The sequence below is a fragment of the Indicator indicator genome, chromosome 24, assembly GCF_027791375.1.
Source record: "Indicator indicator isolate 239-I01 chromosome 24, UM_Iind_1.1, whole genome shotgun sequence".
In the NCBI taxonomy this organism is placed as follows: domain Eukaryota; kingdom Metazoa; phylum Chordata; class Aves; order Piciformes; family Indicatoridae; genus Indicator; species Indicator indicator.
In genome coordinates, this window is record NC_072033.1 from 3114618 (window position 1) to 3132271 (window position 17654).

A 17654-nucleotide genomic window follows, 5' to 3' on the forward strand; every position below is an offset into this window, starting at 1 on the left:
GCCAAGCGTTTCCATCCCAAACTTCCTCTAAAGCTGCCACAAATTTCATGTCCACGCTGTCAAAGTTTCTTTCCTTTTCACTAGGGAGTCCAGGGCCTGCTGCCCCTCTTCTGGCACCAAGGACTAGAACCCTAATTCTCTCCAAACACACCATTTTACCCCTGGCAGGCACACTGTGCTGAGATGGCTCACCAGAGAAAATCCACTGTTCAAAGGAGCACCCAGGAAAAAGGTGGAATGGATCCAAGCTGTTATTTCATGACAGCAAAAAACAAAATTACCTTTATTTCAGGGTTCAGTTACTACAAGCAATGAAAAAAAAAACCCATCATTTGATCCAGGGCTAGCAAGTAGCATCAGCCAGGGAGACTTGAAGCCCATGGGCTGCTGGTGCAGCAGCACTGGACTAGGAGAAGCCAACCTTCAGCAGCCCACCTTGTCCTCCCCATGGCTGCAGTGCTCCAAATGTCCCTACGCCCCTGGCAGCATCTTCCCCATAGTGTAAAGGAAAGATGATGGTAGAGGTGGAATGAAACTGCTCATCACTGACCCAGAGATCAGCTTGTGGAGCAGAAAGGAGCTCAGGCTGCACACTGCTAGGAACAACCAAGTTTAGCCAGCTGCTGTGGGACCAGCACCACATGAAGCCAAGATCCCCGTTACCATCACCCACTCCATCTCCTGCCCTACACAGGCTCACTCTTCACATTCAAATTGTTTCAACTGAGGATTTTCAAATGGATGAACAACTCCCAGTGAGCCATACAGCTCTACCACCCTCCCAGGGAGAGCGAAGAGAGATCCCAAGAATAAACCACTGGGTAAAATCAGGATGGAAAGTGACTCAGTGGAAAGCAAAACCCTTTCATAGGTACAAACGTGGAGATCCACATCTCTGGAAGAAAGAAGCCTTTCTGGGTGTCCTGGGCTCTGCTTCCACCTCTCCAGAGACCCAAATCTCCTGCAGCAGATGCTCAGAGCTCAGGATGGATCAAATAATTTGTAAAAACACCCTTTAAGTGCCTGGGTCACCCCCACATGCCTTGGTGCTTCTGGAGGCAAAGACCTAGGCCAGTTCATGCAGAGGATAAATGGCAGAACCACAACACAGCCCTTATCTCCCAGCCCTCATCACAGGCAAGCACAGGCTCCACCCTGCAAGCAGGAGAGGAAGATGATGGTTTTTCTCTGAAGGTGAGAGGAGAGGAGGAAAGCAGAGTGCAGCAGCCAGCCAGGAGAAAAGGGATGGAGCCTCCCTGATGAGTCCAGAGAGGAATGGAAAGTCTGAGTCATCAGTAGGTTTTGTGGGAAGAAAAACCTGCTAATGTGATCCAGCTAATCCCGTGAAAAGCCAGCTCCTTGCTGCTGCCGGATCCACGGGGCACAGGGGAAGATACAGCCTAGGTGACCCAAAGCATGCCACCAGAGGTGGAGCTGGCATGTGCCAGCATGCCTAGAGCTTGCTCCTCCATCTCCCTGAGCACTGTGCTGCCAGGGTTGCCCAAGTTGGAGCAGGAGCTGCCCCAACCCTTCTTCATAGGGCTGGGGGCTTCAGCTACACGGAAGTGAAGATGAATATCAGGAGTGGGGAGGAGGGGCTCAGGGCAGAGCTGCAGCAAGTTTTACCACCCCCCCCACCACCACCACTTGGGAATAAGTCCCCTTACTGCCATCCCCCTTTTCCAGCTCCTGCCAAGTTATGAGGTTCTTAGCAACACTGAGAGAGATAAAGAAAGCACTGTAGGAGCAAGAGGCTGGGTCCTTCAACCAACAGAACAAAATGACAATATCCCCATCTCAAACACAGCCCAGCCTCCTGCACCCAGGCTGCAATTGGAGGTCAGGAACCTGCCTCACACCAAGAGCTACCCCATTGCTGCAGATAAGGTTCCCCAGTAGCCACAGGTGGCAACCAGCATAAAACCAGCTCGAATAATCTTTCCACAATAACAATTACTGGTCCAGGACCCTCGATGTAACCTTTCTCTAGCAGTTAGGCTGACCACAGAGCCCAGCTGAACTCACACAGCCATCAGGAAGAGGTTTAATTATATCTGTTGAGGTCAAGCAATCTATGCAAAAAGATGCTGGTGGAGGAACTGGAGGAGAGATGTTTCTTTGGCACACAACCCAAAGATGTTGCCTGCAGGCAGCCAGCGCCGTTCCTCAGAGGAGAAACGGCATCCACTGAGCCAACCCACCCCAGGGAACAATGGGGAAAGGGGGAGGGGAGGGATGCAGATGATTAAAATATTTAAATCTAGTCATAGAAGTGCAAAATGAGGCAATTTGAGACTGCTTCCAATCACTGTTTTGTTTTGTTTTGTTTTTAAGGGTGGGTTGATTAGTGCTTGTTTCAGTAAGTTTTGGGGTGGGATTTCTCCTCCCTCCCCCCAGCTCCTGCCCCGCAGCTGAACTGTGTATCCCCAGGTGTGAGCTTTAATGACGCGAAAACGTGTGTGTAAAATCACAAAGGTGGAACATTAAGAGCTCAAACCTCCAATTAGGACTTAAGGGCATCAAAGCTGGAAGCACACTACCACTGCCTTTAGAAATGCAGCAGAAAGAATCTACAGCAGAGGCAGAGGAAGGTGGCACACAAGCAGCTTCAGACAGAAGCCTCGCACTTGCTGGATGGAAAATCGTCAAGGAAAACACATTAGCAGCACAATAACTTCTTTTTAATGCAGAGCTGTTAGGAAAACACAATTATATGCTTCATTTCTGCTGAAAGATATAACCCAGCTTATGGTAAAAGCATCTAGAGCTCATTTTGGGAAAAAAAAAAAAAAACAACAACAAAAATCCTCCCAAACCAAACAACCAACCAAAAAAACAAAACACCATAAAACCACCAAAACAAAAAACCCAAGCCAAAAACCAGAGGAGTACAAAGGTAGTAAGGAAAAACTGGGCAGCTAGATAGGATAAAGCTCTCCTGCTCCTCACAGCCAGCAGCAAGGAGGTGCAAAGTGAAGGCAGAATGAAAACAGAGATTTTTTAAAATTATTATTATTGTTGTTATTATTTATTTCTTCAAATGCTGCAGAAATACCACAGTGGTAACACCAACAACTAGGAAAGGAGGAATGGAGCAAAATTAGAAGTGGGGAGATTCAGACTGGATGTTAAGAAAGAATTTCTTCCCCATGAAGGTGGGGAGACACTGGAAGAGGTTGCCCTGGGAGGTGGTGGAAGCCTCATCCCTGCAAGTTTTTGCAGCCAGGCTGGATGTGGCTGTGAGCAACCTGCTGTGGTGTGAGGTGTCCCTGCCCATGGCAGGGGGGTGGAACTGGCTGAGCCTTGAGGTCCCTTCCAACCCTGACAATTCTATGAAAGGAGCCAGCAGTGCCCATGACAAGCAGCAAAAGCAGGGCCCTAGCAGAGCTCTGCAGGGCTCACAGGAGCTCTCCCCACTGCCCCAAGCAAGCAGCTACACGAGCACAGGGTTGGACTCAATAACCTTAAAGGTCTCTTCCAACTGAAACAATTCCGTGATTCCATGACTCTCAAAGCTATAGGATGCTCTGGGTCTTTTACAAGCAAAACACAATTTGTCAGTGGAATGTTTTCTCTGTTATGGATGCACAAATGGATCCTGGTGCCTGTTGCAAGCTCATAAGCCCAGAGCTGTTTGTAGATTTACCACAGAATCAGAGAATGGTAGGGGTTGGAAGGGACCTCTGAAAATCACCCAGTCCTGCCCCCATGACAAAGCAGGATCACCCAGACTACATCACCCAGGAACATGTTCAGATGGGTTTGGAATCTCTCCAGAGAAGGAGACTCCACAACCTCTCTGGGCAGCCTGCTCCAGGGCTCCAGCACCCTTACAATGAGGAAGTTTTTTCCTTATGCTTATGTGGAACCTCCTGTGCTCCAGTTTGTGCCCCTTGCCCTGTCACTGGGCACTACTGAGAAGAGTCTAGCTCCATGCTCCTGACATTCACCCCTTAGATATTGATCAGCATTAATGAGATTCCCTCCTCATATCATGTGAGGGTGGTATAACATGCTTTGGATCACTGATTTAGAGCACAACATTTCAATCAACAATTAAATCAGGCAAACTTGAAACATTTTGTTCCTCAATTTTGGCCTTTTGATGCCTCCTGTGCTAGAGGGACTCTCAGAGATCAGGCCCTTAACAGAATCACAGAATCAACCAGGTTGGAAGAGACCTCCAAGATCATTAAGTGCAACCAATCACCCAACCCTAACTAATCAACCAGACCATGGCACCAAGTGCCTCATCCAGGCTTTGCTTAAACACCTCCAGGGACATTGACCCCACCACCTCCCTGGGCAGCACATCCCAATGGCCAATCTCTCTTTCTCTGAAGAACTTCTTCTAAGATCAAGCCTAAATTTCCCCCTGCACAGCTTGAGACTGTGTCCTCTTGTTCTGCTGCTGCTTGCCTGGGAGAAGAGCCCAACCCCCACCTGGCTACAATCTCCCTTCAGGTAGTTGTAGAGAGCAATGAGGTCTTCCCTGAGCCTCCTCTTATCCAGGTTACACAACCTCAGCTCCCTCAGCCTCTCCTCACAGGGTTTGTGCTCTAGACCCTTCACCAGGTTTGCTGCCCTTCTCCGGACATGTTTGAGCAACTCAACATCTTTCTTTTTTAACAAGGCTGTTCAGAATCAGCCCCAAACAACACATTGTTATACACAGCACCAGCAGGCTGAGGGAGCTGATTCTCTCCCTCTACTCCACTCTGGTGAGACCCCACCTGGATTACTGCATCCAATTCTGGAGCCTCTATTACAAGAAAGATCTGGAGGTGCTGGAAGGTCCAGGGCCAGAGAAGGGCCAGGAGGATGAGCAAAGGGCTGGAGCTGCTCTGCTCTGGAGACAGACTGAGAGAGTTGGGGCTATGCAGTCTGGAAAAGAGAAGGCTCTGAGGAGACCTTCTTGTGGCTTTCCAGTATCTGAAGGGGGCTCCAAGAAAGCTGGAGAGGGACATTTTAGGGTGTCAGGGAGTGATAGGACTGGGGGGAATGGAGCAAAACTAGAAATGGGTAGATTCAGATTGGATGTTAGGAAGAAGTTCTTTGCCATGAGGGTGGTGAGACACTGGCACAGGTTGCCCATGAGCTCAAACACTTTTCAGGCTGTATTCAGGGCCTAAAAACCCCCTCCACATCTGCAAACCAGGAGGAGCTGCCTGCCAAACGGGCCCCGAATTAAGAACTTGCCCAACTTTGTCCTCCATCCCCAAATCCTCCACCTCCAAAGGAAGATTTACACCACTTCAACACAGAGGTGGCTTAGAAAGCAGAAAAAGGAAGAGAATATATTTGTTCTTCCAGAATGGCAAAGCAGTTTCTGGAATGATGAAAAAGGGTCTGTGTTTATCACTGCCATATACAATTTATGGTAAAAGTCAACAGAAAACAGAATGTTCCCCAAGAAATGCATTGGCTGCGGCGACCTGGGCTCTACCAGCAGCTCAGATGCCATTTCTGAAGGGTCCTTAAAAGAAGAGGAGAGCATTGGTTGCAGATTAATTCTCATCTCATGACTAGGAGCTTTTAATTACCCCTAATTTATGAGGGTGTCTTGGCAAAAGAGTTTGTGTCCATTTGTCAGCCTAAAAGGCAAGGCACAGTGTGCTTGGGGATGTGAAGCTGCAGATCCCTCTTAGGAAGATCAGGGACAAGTCCTGGTGGTGCGGTTGAATCCTATAGGAATGCTACAGGTATTTACAGGGCTCCCCAGCATGTATTTCCCATCAGCTACTGGAGATGCTGGAGGTTCCCAAGGAGCAGGGGTGCTCCCAGTGTCACAGAATTGTGCTGGATCAGCACAATCCTTCTCCTTCTCCCCATCAATCGCTGCCCTAAGTGGAAATCAGGCATCGTGCTGACCAAGTCTGAGTGTCGAAACACCACAAGCAGCGAAGAAGAACTTATATTTAAATCTGTTTCTGCAGGAAGAAGAGGGAGATGTAAATTCACTCCCCAAAGTCGTCCCTAGGGAGCAGGGAGCAGGATGAGTCCTCCTGCAGCACCGCACAGCATCACTGCTTGCACTGCGGGAAACCGCACCCGGCACGGCGCTCAGGCAGGGTTCCTGCTGTGTGCCTCCCCTGCAAAAGCAATTTTGCCTGGGCTAAGAAGGCAAAACTCCCTCCTGTACAGCTTGGATTCACACAGTTCAAGGGCTGGGAATATCCTTCCACGAGAGATCCTGTTGCTAAAGCTCAGCTAAAAGCAGAACAAGCTCCTGTTTATGGTTTGTTGTTTGGTTTTTTTCCCCATGGTTTACTTATTGTGGAATACAGATGCAAAGAGTCTCCCTAGAACTTAAGTGGGAAAAATCCCCAAATTTTCATGAAGCAACTGGAGGGATGTGAGAACATCCCACCACAGACCAACGATCCCCTTACGTGGTGCAGGAACATTCTGCCTCTCCCTCTAACACCATCACAACACCCAGGCAGCAGCGAGATGCAGTGAAAGCTTCTCATCCCCAGCAAGGGAGCAGGAATGGGGGTCTGCAGCAGATAGCAAAGCCCCAGGAAAAAGGCCAGAGAGGACAGAGAAAAGGGCTTTAGACCCAGATTTAAAAGAGGAATCTGAAATGGAGGGCTCAGCAGGGCTCAGGCAGCTGATGACAGAGATGGTGTCAGTTTGGACAAGGGCTCCTTGCAGAGAGAGTACCACCTTCAGCTGAACCTCCCCCATCCGTCAGGGCCATTGTGCAGGCACAACCTAACCTGTTTCTTCTGAGCAGTCCCAGCAATGGAGCAACTCCTGGATCCAGCCCATGGGAAAGAGGGTGAGGGGCCAGCACCCTAGGGCTGGAAATGCTTGCTGTAACACGAGGCTATATTGTGCCTGCACCTTGGGCTGAGCCCAGTGCCACCTAGAACTCTTGCCAAGGAGCATCAGTCCTCCAGGCTGTGAGTAGCAAGTCCCCAGGCAGAGGGAAGTTTGGGGCTGGCACCTCTTCCCAGCTGCCACAGCAAGCTGCTCTGTACAGGATCACCTGTGATAGGGACTGGTTGAGGTGAGAAGTCCTTTTCCCCCTGCTTCAATGTCACCAGCATGAAAACTCCTCACCAAATGCAGGTAACAGAGGGAAAGGCTCCTTCTCATTCTGCCTGCTGGGGTATGACAGACTCCATTCTCCACCCATGGGTGTCCAACCCTTTGCTCTCAGCTACCAGTTCTTCCTGGTGGCCAACAGAGATGCTCTGGACACGATTAAGGAAAATACCCCCTGAGCATCCACTCACATTTCATTATCCCTCTAAACATCCCTCATCCTTTCAGAAGGGGAAACGCCACTGGGCAGTAGGCACCTCCGGAGCTGCAAGGAGGAACAGTGGCTCGCTGCGGCGCACAGGCAGGCTTGGAGCCCTCCCTCAGGGTAACAATATCATGTTCAGTAAGTGCACACAACAATTCCAGCAGCATTTCAGGAGGCTTGGGGGCTGAAGCACATCTCCTCAGCAGGCTGGCAGGTGTTGGGTGCACGAGCGGAGCTCTGCTGAGCTCTCAGCGAGTTATTTATACGCAGTGACACCGCACGCTCTCTTTCCCTGCTTCTTTGCCCTCCTCTCAAAATAAAGAAATAAATTAAGCAGCCCTTTGGGGGGGGGGGGAATTAAAATCCAATCCTGACTGAAACAAGCCCTTTAATTCGAAGGGTTTTAGAGCTGCTCCATAAACTCAGTGAAGCAGGAGGAGCTGTAAATGCTCCTTGCCCAGGTCCTTCCCAGAGATGGATTCCATCCGGGATACTTGCATGTGGTAGTGGGAGAACGTCTGATTTTTCCAGTCCACCCTACACTCCTCTCTAGCTTTTTCCAGCAGAAATGTTTTGAGGCAGACACTGTCTCAGCCTGGCTCTAGGCTGAGCCACCAGCATGAGACAGAAGCGATGGGGTTGGGACTGGTGTGAGTTTTTGGAGTTTCTCAGAGTGGCCCCAAGAACCAGGTGTGCTCTGACAGTGCTCTCTGTAGCAGGCACAAGGTCAGCATGTCAGTGGTGATCCTCAGCTGTACACCACCCACATCAGCCAGAGAGAAGTTCTCTAAAGCAGAGGCTGCACCTCTGCCTGCCCTGCACCAGGCCATGTTTTGATGCTGAAGTTACCACTGTTACATCTGCACTGAGCTGAGAAAACAAAGTCAAACCCATTTAATCTCTGGCTCCCTTCCAGCAGCCTCACCCCGCAGACAAACGTGCACCAGTGTGCATGAGCAAATGACATTTGATAACTCAGAAAAGAAAAGAAGAGGGGGGGGGGGGGAAAGAGCCCTGAATATCAGAAAAGGGTAAGTCACTTCCTTTCTTCCTCCCGCTGCCTTAAGATCCTCTGTAGCAGTGACAACAGCAGCATCTGGTGGCAGTGGTCAGCACCTGGGGTGCTCCTCTCCAGTGTCCCATCCACCCCGACCAGCACTGAAACTCTCCTTCTCCCTCTCTGGGGCTGCACTGGCTGGAGACCCTGCGGAGACGGTCTCCTTCAGCTGCCCCGTCCGCAGCGCCGAGCCGCAGCAAGGACCTGCTGATCGATGGCCACTGCCTAATCCGGGACTAATCTCAGGGATTCAGGCCACGGATGAGCTGACGACGTGGGGCCCCGTGCACCCCAAGGCTCTCCTGGGAGCGTAGCGAGGGGGGACCCTGGGACCATGTGCTGCCCCACAGCACGGACCTGCAGCACTACGTGCCCGACTGCAAGCCCCGGCTGCCGCTGGAGAAACTGGAAAGAGAACTAAACCATGCCCACATCTAACAACTTCTTGGTAAAATCGAGCTCCAGAAGCAGCAGGATCGGGGGGGTGCCGGGGGGTTGCAGCAGTTCCCAGAGGCACACACTCACTTCATCAGCTGACGTTTCCGTGGCACGGGTGACCTACTCCCAGGCCACCCACCTCCTCCTTAGCATTTTAAGAGCGCACCGAACGTTTTAAAAGCAACGGCGACGATAACAAACCAGTTTGAATCTGGCGGTAGATGGCTACAGAAGAAATCAATTCAAGTTGTTTCCTTTCAGCATAAGCAGGCATCTCAAAACAAACGAGAACCATTAGGTTTGCCACAACTTAATAAAGAGAGATGAATGACCCAGATGACAGACAACAGTCAAACACACCTATTGAGACAGAAAGATTAATTCACTGCCTCTGGGCAGCCACACAGATCCCCTTTGCTTGCTCCTCAAGAGTTCCATCCCCAGCATCACAACAGCGAGACGAGATGAGGGCATCCTGAGCCACAGCCCCAACGCAGAAGCTCATTTTCTCTATTAACTTTTTTTTTTTTTTTTCCTCAAAGCAAGCCCCCGAAATTGGCCCAGGAGGACGCTGCCAGCTCTCTGTCTTGGAGCTGATCCTGGCTCCAAACGGCTCCCAGGGCTTTGTTGCTGAAACATCAGCACTCTTCACCTACAGGCGCGGAAGGCGATACCGTCAGGGAACTCTTTATCCCTCAAGTAGAGCATCAATCCCCTTAGCTTCTTCTCCTGGATGAAGTAAATTCCCTTTCGCAGTTCCAGCGGTCTCAGCTACCCCGCTGCGGGTCCGTCTCCCAGGACCAGGGGTCGGTGCTTCGCCTCGCAGACACAGCGAGCGGGGAAATGAGGGTTGGGGAGGATCCCTCGCCGTGATGAGGGTCGTGGGGGACACACGCAACCCCCGGACCAGGGGCTGAGTGCATGGGCGCCGAGCAGCGCAGGCAAGTGGGTGCCCGAGCCGGAGTCCCGCTCGGGAGGTGCCACCGGCTCCAGCCCAGCCAAGAAGGTGCAAAACAACCCAGCGAACAACAGCAACAGAAGCGCCCGACAGCAGCCACGGCACCCAGACCAGCGGGCACCGTTGGGAAAACGTTAACGAAGCCGAGCGCTGGAAGCGAGCAGACAAACAACTCGCTCAGCCCAGCGCCGTCCTCCGCCGGCAGCCCCTCGCCTGCCCCACCGGGCAGCGCTCGGGGCTCGGGGTCCCCACGCCCTGCAGCGCTGGGGCCGGGACCGGTGCCGGCCCAGAGCGGCGACCCGACGGCTTCTCCCGCTCCTCTTCCAGACCACTTTCAAAATTCCCTCCCGCAAGAGCCGAGAGCCGCCGGCACTTTCCTTCCGTCCTCCCTCTTCATCCCCGCGGAGAAGTTGCGGAACGCACGGAGCAAAGCCTCCCGGGCAGCTCCGCCGGGCACCGCCACCCCCTCTCCACATCCCCCCCTCCCTCCCAACACCCTCCTCCCCGCAGCACTGGTACCTTGTTACAGTGATAATAATCCAGTGGGCCGAGGCAAGTGGGGTCGGCACCGGGCAGGGAGCCCACGGCCGTGGGGGCTGAGGGGTAAAACCTAACGTCCATGCCGGGGCTGCGGGCGGCGGCAGGCGGGGGCTCCAGCGGGCATGGACCCGGCTGCGGCGGCGGCGGTGCCTCTGGCGCGGGGGGCGGGGAGAGGGCGGGCGGCGGCCCCCGGCCCGCCCCGCTCCGCACCGCCCCGCGCCGGGCCGCTATTGTTCGCGGCGGGGCCGGGCGGCTCCCCACGGCGGCCGGGCGCCCCCCCCTCCTCCCCTCCTCATGCACACAAACACACCCGCACCGGCACCCCGGGGCAGCGTGGCCGGAGTCCCCCCGGGACGTTCTTCCCGGTCCCAGCGACCCGGCAGCGCGGATGCCACACCGCGCCCCGCTCGCTGCCACATCTCTGCTCCTCACCGGAGCAGCCTGCTCGGCCTTGGCCTCCTCAGGGCACAGGACGGTGTCAAGCAGCTTCATTAAGACCGGGCTGGATGGGGCTTTGAGCAGCCTGGTCCAGCGGAAGGTGTCCCTGCCCAAGGCAGAGAGTTGGAACTAGATGATCTTTAAGGTCCCTTCCAACTGAAGCCATTCTATGAGTCTGTGATTCTTCTCCCCCCAACACCGCCCCCTCCCCCCCCCTCCGGATACCTCTTGTGCCCACCCCCAGAAGGAGAAGGATGCTTGCCGTCGTGCTGATCCTCCCTATAAACAGCCCTGGCACCTGGCACCTAGACCTCACTTCTGGAAGGTGGGTACAAAGCCCTTCGCAATCTCTGACACTGATGGTGGCTTCCTGACCCCAAAGACCTGGAGACCTACTACTTCCCATCACCTGGCTTCTCCCCTTTACAAACTCTGTTGCTGGAGTCAGCACCCACCACCCATCGCCACCCAGCAGCCCTCCCTCCCTGCCATCCCCTCCGACCCCACCACCCATGATCACCCAGCAGCTCTCCCTCCCTCTTGTCTCCACCGATCCCCCTGTGGCGAGAGCTTGCAGGGCAGATGAGCACCGAAAGCCCAAATCTAGCAGGTGGGGAGGGAGGATGCTCTGTGGCAGCCAGGCTTTGCCCTGCCCAGGTCCATAGCCATGGCCCAGGTGAGCCGACCTCATTTAGCCACCCCACTGCAGGCTCTTTGCCCTGCCTCTCCTCTGAGCACATCTCCCCACAGGCCCACGAGAAACCAGCCCAGTGGAAGATCATGTTCTACACGCAGCATCTTTGCAGTACATTATTCCTTCCCCAGACACAGTAAGTTACCTCAACCAATCCACACACTCACAGGCAGCCAGGACAGGGCTGACACAGTCACTTTTCTGGCAAATCTCTGATGTAAATGGCTTTTTTTTTTTTTTTTTTAACATCATGGTAGAAAGGCACATTTACAACACACACCCTACTGCAGGAACCTCTTGCAGCTGGAAAGCTGAGCTGAATAAACACCGAGTCCTTCCACAAGCCTCTTTCATTGCAAGAGTGAGGCCAGCTCCCTGCCCAGTTTGGGAGCTGGGAGGCAGGCTGGGATTTCAAGGGAATGCCAGCTCTGGGAATCAAGTGATTATGTAAACAAATGTAGCTCTCATATAAATGAAGAAAAACAAAATAAAACAACAACTCAAGCTTTTAGCCCTCGTGATGGTGGAGGAAGAGAAAAAAAATGGATCTGAGGATAAAAATTGACTGGGGCACAAAAGCTACTTCACATTTCTGATTATTTTTTTCCATCCCCCATGATTCAGCTGGAGAATCAGCAACGATCCTGCAGTAGCAGGGAAGCAGGCTTGGGCTTTGGGAGTTCTCATCGAGGGGAGCTCCTCCTGGAGGGGGAAGGGGGGGAAGGGATGGCTGCTGATCAGGGGTGTTGTGAAGACAGAGAACATTTTTGCATTCCAACTTTGCAGCTCTGCCTCCTCTTGATCCAAACACACCCAGAAAGGGCTGTTTCCCCCTCCCTGCCTGTTTCATCACATGCTGAACTGACACCTCCAATTATTAGAGCTGGGTTATTGTTGCAGAACCCTCCCAAGCAGAGTGACTGGGATATTATGGAGCATAAATAATTAAAACTAAACGAGAGTTGTCAAAATACTGGAACAAAGTGTATTTTAGGATGCATTATTTGGGCTTGTTTATCCACAAAGTTCAGTAATTAGCAAGCAGCCTCTGAGACATTAGTATGAATCAGCAAGGTTTATTATCTTTATTAATTATCATAATTATTGTATTTCATATCTTGTGCAGTCATTGCTAGCAGCTTTACAGTTCAGGCTGAATTGCCTTTTTTTTTTCCCCACTCAAAGCAGGATCTAATTCTGTGGTTTCCTACCAAAATGAACACATTTTGTCACCAAACTCACAGCATCCTCCCCCCAGTAGACACAACCTAGTTTCTCTTCAGTGCCCGAGACGCAATGGTCCCATTCCAACCAGTTCAGGAGCTCACCTTTCCCAAATGGAACTCCATTTCCTCACTGCCTCCTCAGCTCCCCACAGCTTAAGATTTGCAGCCATCAGCCCTGCCAAACTTTGCACATTCATCAGTCTTCAGGAGACCTCAAACAGAGCCTGATCTGAGCAACCCCTTGTCACATTGTCTTGCGGCCAGTAATATCCAGAAATGCTTTTTTTTTTGGAGGGGGGGGGGGGGTATGCCAAGAGGCACTGGCAGAGGAAATGCACTCCATCAGACAAATGTCCTTACAGCTCACCTTTGTGTCTGCAGTGTTCCTCCTTGTTACACTGTCAGAAGAAGACAATCTGGTGGAGCTGAGCACCGAGTGGCTTCCTAGTGCCTGGAGAAGGAGGTGTCACCAGGTGCCTCCAGCCTCTGGGGAGCTCTGCCCCTGCATCAGCAGCTCCTGTGGTGCTGAAGGGACCTGCCCAAGCTCTCCACGTGCTCAGGAAGCCTCTAACTTGTCCCTGCTGTTAAATCCTTCCTCCTCTTTTTACCCATGTTTTGTCCCTTGTGGCAGTTTGGTGTCTGCTCTATGGAGCAAGTGCAGATCTAACAGAAGACTCAGACTGGTCTGAACTCCTGCTTTCCTCAATCATGCTGGTGTCCCTCTCCATGCAGCATCAACCACTCTTCACCAAGGCAGAAGCACTGATGGTGCAGAGCTCCTTGCTGGCAGGTGCAGGCCACACAGTATATCCCACCTGAGCAGCACAGGCTCACCAGACCTGCAAAGCTATAAACAACACCGGCCAAGATTTAGATGTTCTGGAGCCTCTATTACAAGAAGGATCTGGAGGTGCTGGAACATGCCCAGAGAAGGGCCATGAGGATGATCAAAGGGCTGGAGCTCCTCTGCCATGAAGACAGTCTGAGAGAGTTGGGGGTGTTCAGTCTGGAGAGGAGAAGGCTCCAAGGAGACCTTCTTGTGGCCTTCCAGTATCTGATGGAGGCTGCAAGAAATCTGGGGAGGGACTTTTTAGTCAAGTAGTGATAGGACTAGGGGGAAAATCAGAAATGGGTAGGTTCAAATTGGATATTAGGAAGAAACTCTTCCCCATGAGGGTGGTGAGACACTGGAACAGGTCGCCCAGGGAGGTGGTAGAAGGCCAGGCTGGATGTGGCTCTGAGCAACTTGATTCCACCCAGGCAGGGGGGTTGGAGCTGGGTGGTCCTCGAGGTCCCTAACAATTCTAAGATTCTATGAGTCTGCGAGAATGACTACATCTCCTGAGCTGTACTCTAGGTGACATTTGCACACAGTAGAGGATCTTAATCTTATCACCATCTAAAGAGTGAGGGTCAAGAAGATGGGGCCAGATTCTTTTCAGTGGTGCTCAGCAACAGGTAAAGGGGCAGCAGGCACAAACCTGGAATCCAGGAGGTTCCATCTGAACTAGAGGAAAAGTTTCTTTGTTGTGAGGGTGCTGGAGCCCTGAAGCAGACTGCCCAGAGAGGTTGTGGATTCTCCTCTGGAGAGATTCCAAACCCATTTGGGCGTTGTGATCCTGGGCAACCTGATATGGGTGACTCTACTCTAGCAGAGGGGTTGGACTAGATGACCTCTGAAGGTCCCCTCCAACCCCCACCACACTGTGATTCTGTGCCTGATTTTGTGATTCTGTGATTCTGCTGTGTCACAGAATCACAAAATGGGTTAGGTTGGAAGTGATCTCTGGAGATCATTCAGTCCACTGCACCCTGCCATGGCCAGAGACACCTTGCACTAGACCAGGTCACTCAAAGCTCCATCCAACCTGGCCTTGGCTGTTTCTAGGGAGGTGGCAAGCCATGGTTTAGTTGATTAGAGAGGGTTGGGTGATCGGTTGGACTTGGTGATCTTGGAGATCTCTTCCAATCTGGTTGATTCTGTGTGATTCTGTGTGATTCTGTGTGAAGTCAAGACCTCATGTTTTGGCCGAGCAGCTGACAGCAAGAGGGACACTGCAGGACAGCTGAAGGGACAGCAAAGTGAACGACAATGCCTGAGCCACTGCTCTTCACAACAGCTGAACACAGGGATGAAAAGATGCTGCTCTTGTCATTCTTTTCACAACAGGCTCCTCACAAGCCCCAGAGTGTTTGTCGTTGCTTTGGCTGGGTCATTGAAAGAGGAGCTCCAAACATGACAACTCACATTTCATGCCTAACATTAGCCCTGGAACAGACACAGCAGAGTGTGATTATCTCAGCATTCCCATTTAAGCCACACAAGACTCCTCACAAAGAAGAGAAAACTCTACAGTGAGTAATTTCTAAGTATTAGACTAAACCTGAGCAATCATAATTTCAAAAGCACCTTTTAGAAGCAGGTGGGGGGAAAAAAAAGTGTCTGAATCTATCAGTTTCATTATTTGTTTCAAAGCAAGTCCTCGTCCTCCCAACGTTCCACCCCAAATGCCTGCTGGAATCACCTTTAAAATAATTCAGCTCACTGCAGATTATTACTTTAAAACACTGATATATTTTTTTTTCTCCCCCCCCCCTCCCCACTGTATTATGCAGCTATATTTTGACATTTGAGTCTCATCCCCAGTTTGATGCCTGAGAACTGTTTAGTTCAGAGCTCCACTCCTCGCTCCTGCGCCGCAGTAGAAAAGATCTCTCAAGCATTCCCTGTTTCCCTGGGTCGTCCAAGGAATGGATAAAACTGACTGCCAGCAAACACCCTGCAAGTGTGTGCATTAAAATGCAATGAAATTGGATTAATTAAATCCACATCACATCTGGATTTCCATGGAACACAACAACAAAATGCAAGGCAGTTCGAGAGCAGCTTCCTGTTCCTTGGGGGAAAAAAAAAGGGGGGGAGGGATCTGGTTCAAGTGTGGTCATTTACCTGTGCAGGCTCTGGCTGAGAAGCTGTGCTAAGAAATCCAAACTCCCACCCCCTATCAGATGAGGTAGATTTGACCCACGAGGCAAGGTTGTGAAGTTGGCAGTTGGTGTCATTTAAAACCTGCTGCAAAACTGCATCTCGCCCCTGACAAAACAGATGGTATTAGGCCTTCTTTTTGGCATTGGGTTTTGGTACCTGTCCAAAAAAATTCTTCCTGACACCCTTTAAAAGCATCTATTTCACCACCTGTCACTTTGCTTTAGATGCCCATTGAAGTTCTGACAGGAAAAACATTATTTTGTCTACACGTTCTTCCCGTGACACGAGAAGCGCAGCGCAGACGCGGCAAAGTTTACACATTGTGTGAAAATCTCTTCAAAAACAAAAAAAAAAAGGGGGGGAAAAAAGAAGGAAAAAAAAAAAAGGAAAGTTGTTACATGCTATTGAGGCAATTACTCCATAATTAATGTCACTGATAGGATAAAACACTCTAGAAACCCAAATAAAGCAAAACAAAACAAGCTCAGACGTGAGGAGGGTTGCATTAGGGATGCTCACGCAACAACGTAGCATTGTTCTATCTGCTCGTGGGATGAGAGCTGCTCTCCTGCTTTGGTCAAATATCTGCACCTCTGTGGTCAAATACCACACTGGCTGATGCTCATGAGCACATCAATTCTCCCCCCAGAAAGCTTAGAATGCTTTGAGTTGGACAGGACCTTAAAGATCATCTAATTCCAACCCCCTTGCCATGGGCAAGGGACACCTTGCACTAGCCCAGGTTGCTCAAGGCCTTCAGGTCTGGTGACCCTTTCTGCTCTCACTGCTCCCTCTTGGGAGAGGAGAATCATTGAATCATAGAATCAGAATGGTTTGAGTTGGAAGGACCTTAAAGGTCACCCAGTTCCACCCCCCTAACCCCCAGCCAGGTGCCAGGGACACCTTGCACTAGCCCAGGTTGCCTAAGGATCCATCCAACTTGGCCTTGAACAGCTCCAGGGAGGAAGCATCCCCAGCCTCCCTGGGCAACCTACTCCAGTGTCTCCCCACCCTCAGTGGAAAGAATTTCTTCTTAATCTCCTGCCTAAATTTCCTCTCTTCCAGCTTAAAGCCATTGCCCCTGGTCCTATCACTACAAGCCCTTGTAAAATCTCCATTAGCATGAGGACAAGAGGTCCAGCCACTGTAAGACACATCAGCAAGTTTCTTCTAATGCTGAAGATGATACAAATGCTTTGATACCTTGATGGAGCAAACCCAGGCTCTGTGCTTCCTCATAACCTTTGGGGTATTACCCAGATGGAGTTGTGGGTGGGTAGAATCACCCATCACCAGATGGAGTTATTTTTTCTATGTCAGGCTCAAGAGGGCTCTGGGCAACCTGATCCAATGGAGGATGAGGTGTCCCTGCCCATGGCAGGGGGATTGGAACTAGATGATCCTTGTGGTCCCTTCCAACCCTGACTGATTCTATGATTCTACGTCCTTGCTCACTGCAAGGGGGTTGGACTAGATGACCTTTGGAGGTCCCTTCCAACCCAAAGCATTCTATGATTCCATGAGAAATCAGAAAAATTTTTCAGGGTTTAAAAGAGGGTTTAAAAGGGTTTGAAAGAGGGTTTAGAAGGGTTTGAAAGCAGGTTTAAAAAGGGATTTAAAAGGGGGTTTAAAAGAGGGTTTAAAAGGGGGTTTAAAAGAGGGTTTAAAGAGAGGTTTAAAGGTGTTTAAAAGAGGGTTTAAAAGGGGGTTTAAAAGGAGGTTAGAAAGAGGGTTTAAAGGGGGGGGGGGGGGGGGGATTTAAAGGGAGGTTTAAGGGGGGGTTTAAAAGAGGGTTTAAAAGTGTTTTAAAGGGGATTTTAAAGGGTTTAAAAAGTTTCCCACCTTTGACTCCTGTGACCAGAGTAGGAACACCCCTGGGGCTGCCTTCAGCCTCCCATGTCCTCAACAAGACAGAGCTGGGAGACACTGAGAACTGCACACTGCTGGGAGACTCAGTGAACAAGGTTTCTGTAACTAAGTGTTAGAAAAAACACTCGAAACAATTTGTCAGGGTCTTGTGCCACTTGTTTAATAGAGGAAATTAATCCCAGGTGCC

At 51.0% G+C, this 17654-nt stretch overlaps 1 protein-coding gene across 1 annotated transcript in view; it reads right to left on the reverse strand.

Moving 5' to 3' along the window:
- Positions 1–10332, reverse strand: part of TOX2 (TOX high mobility group box family member 2) — a 219334-nt gene extending 209002 nt beyond the window's left edge. The window contains exon 1 of the mRNA XM_054392010.1: positions 10231–10332. Within this exon, the coding sequence (XP_054247985.1) occupies positions 10231–10332 (102 nt within the window). The remainder of the gene's footprint in view (positions 1–10230) is intronic.
- Between the last annotated feature and the right edge of the window lie 7322 nt (positions 10333–17654).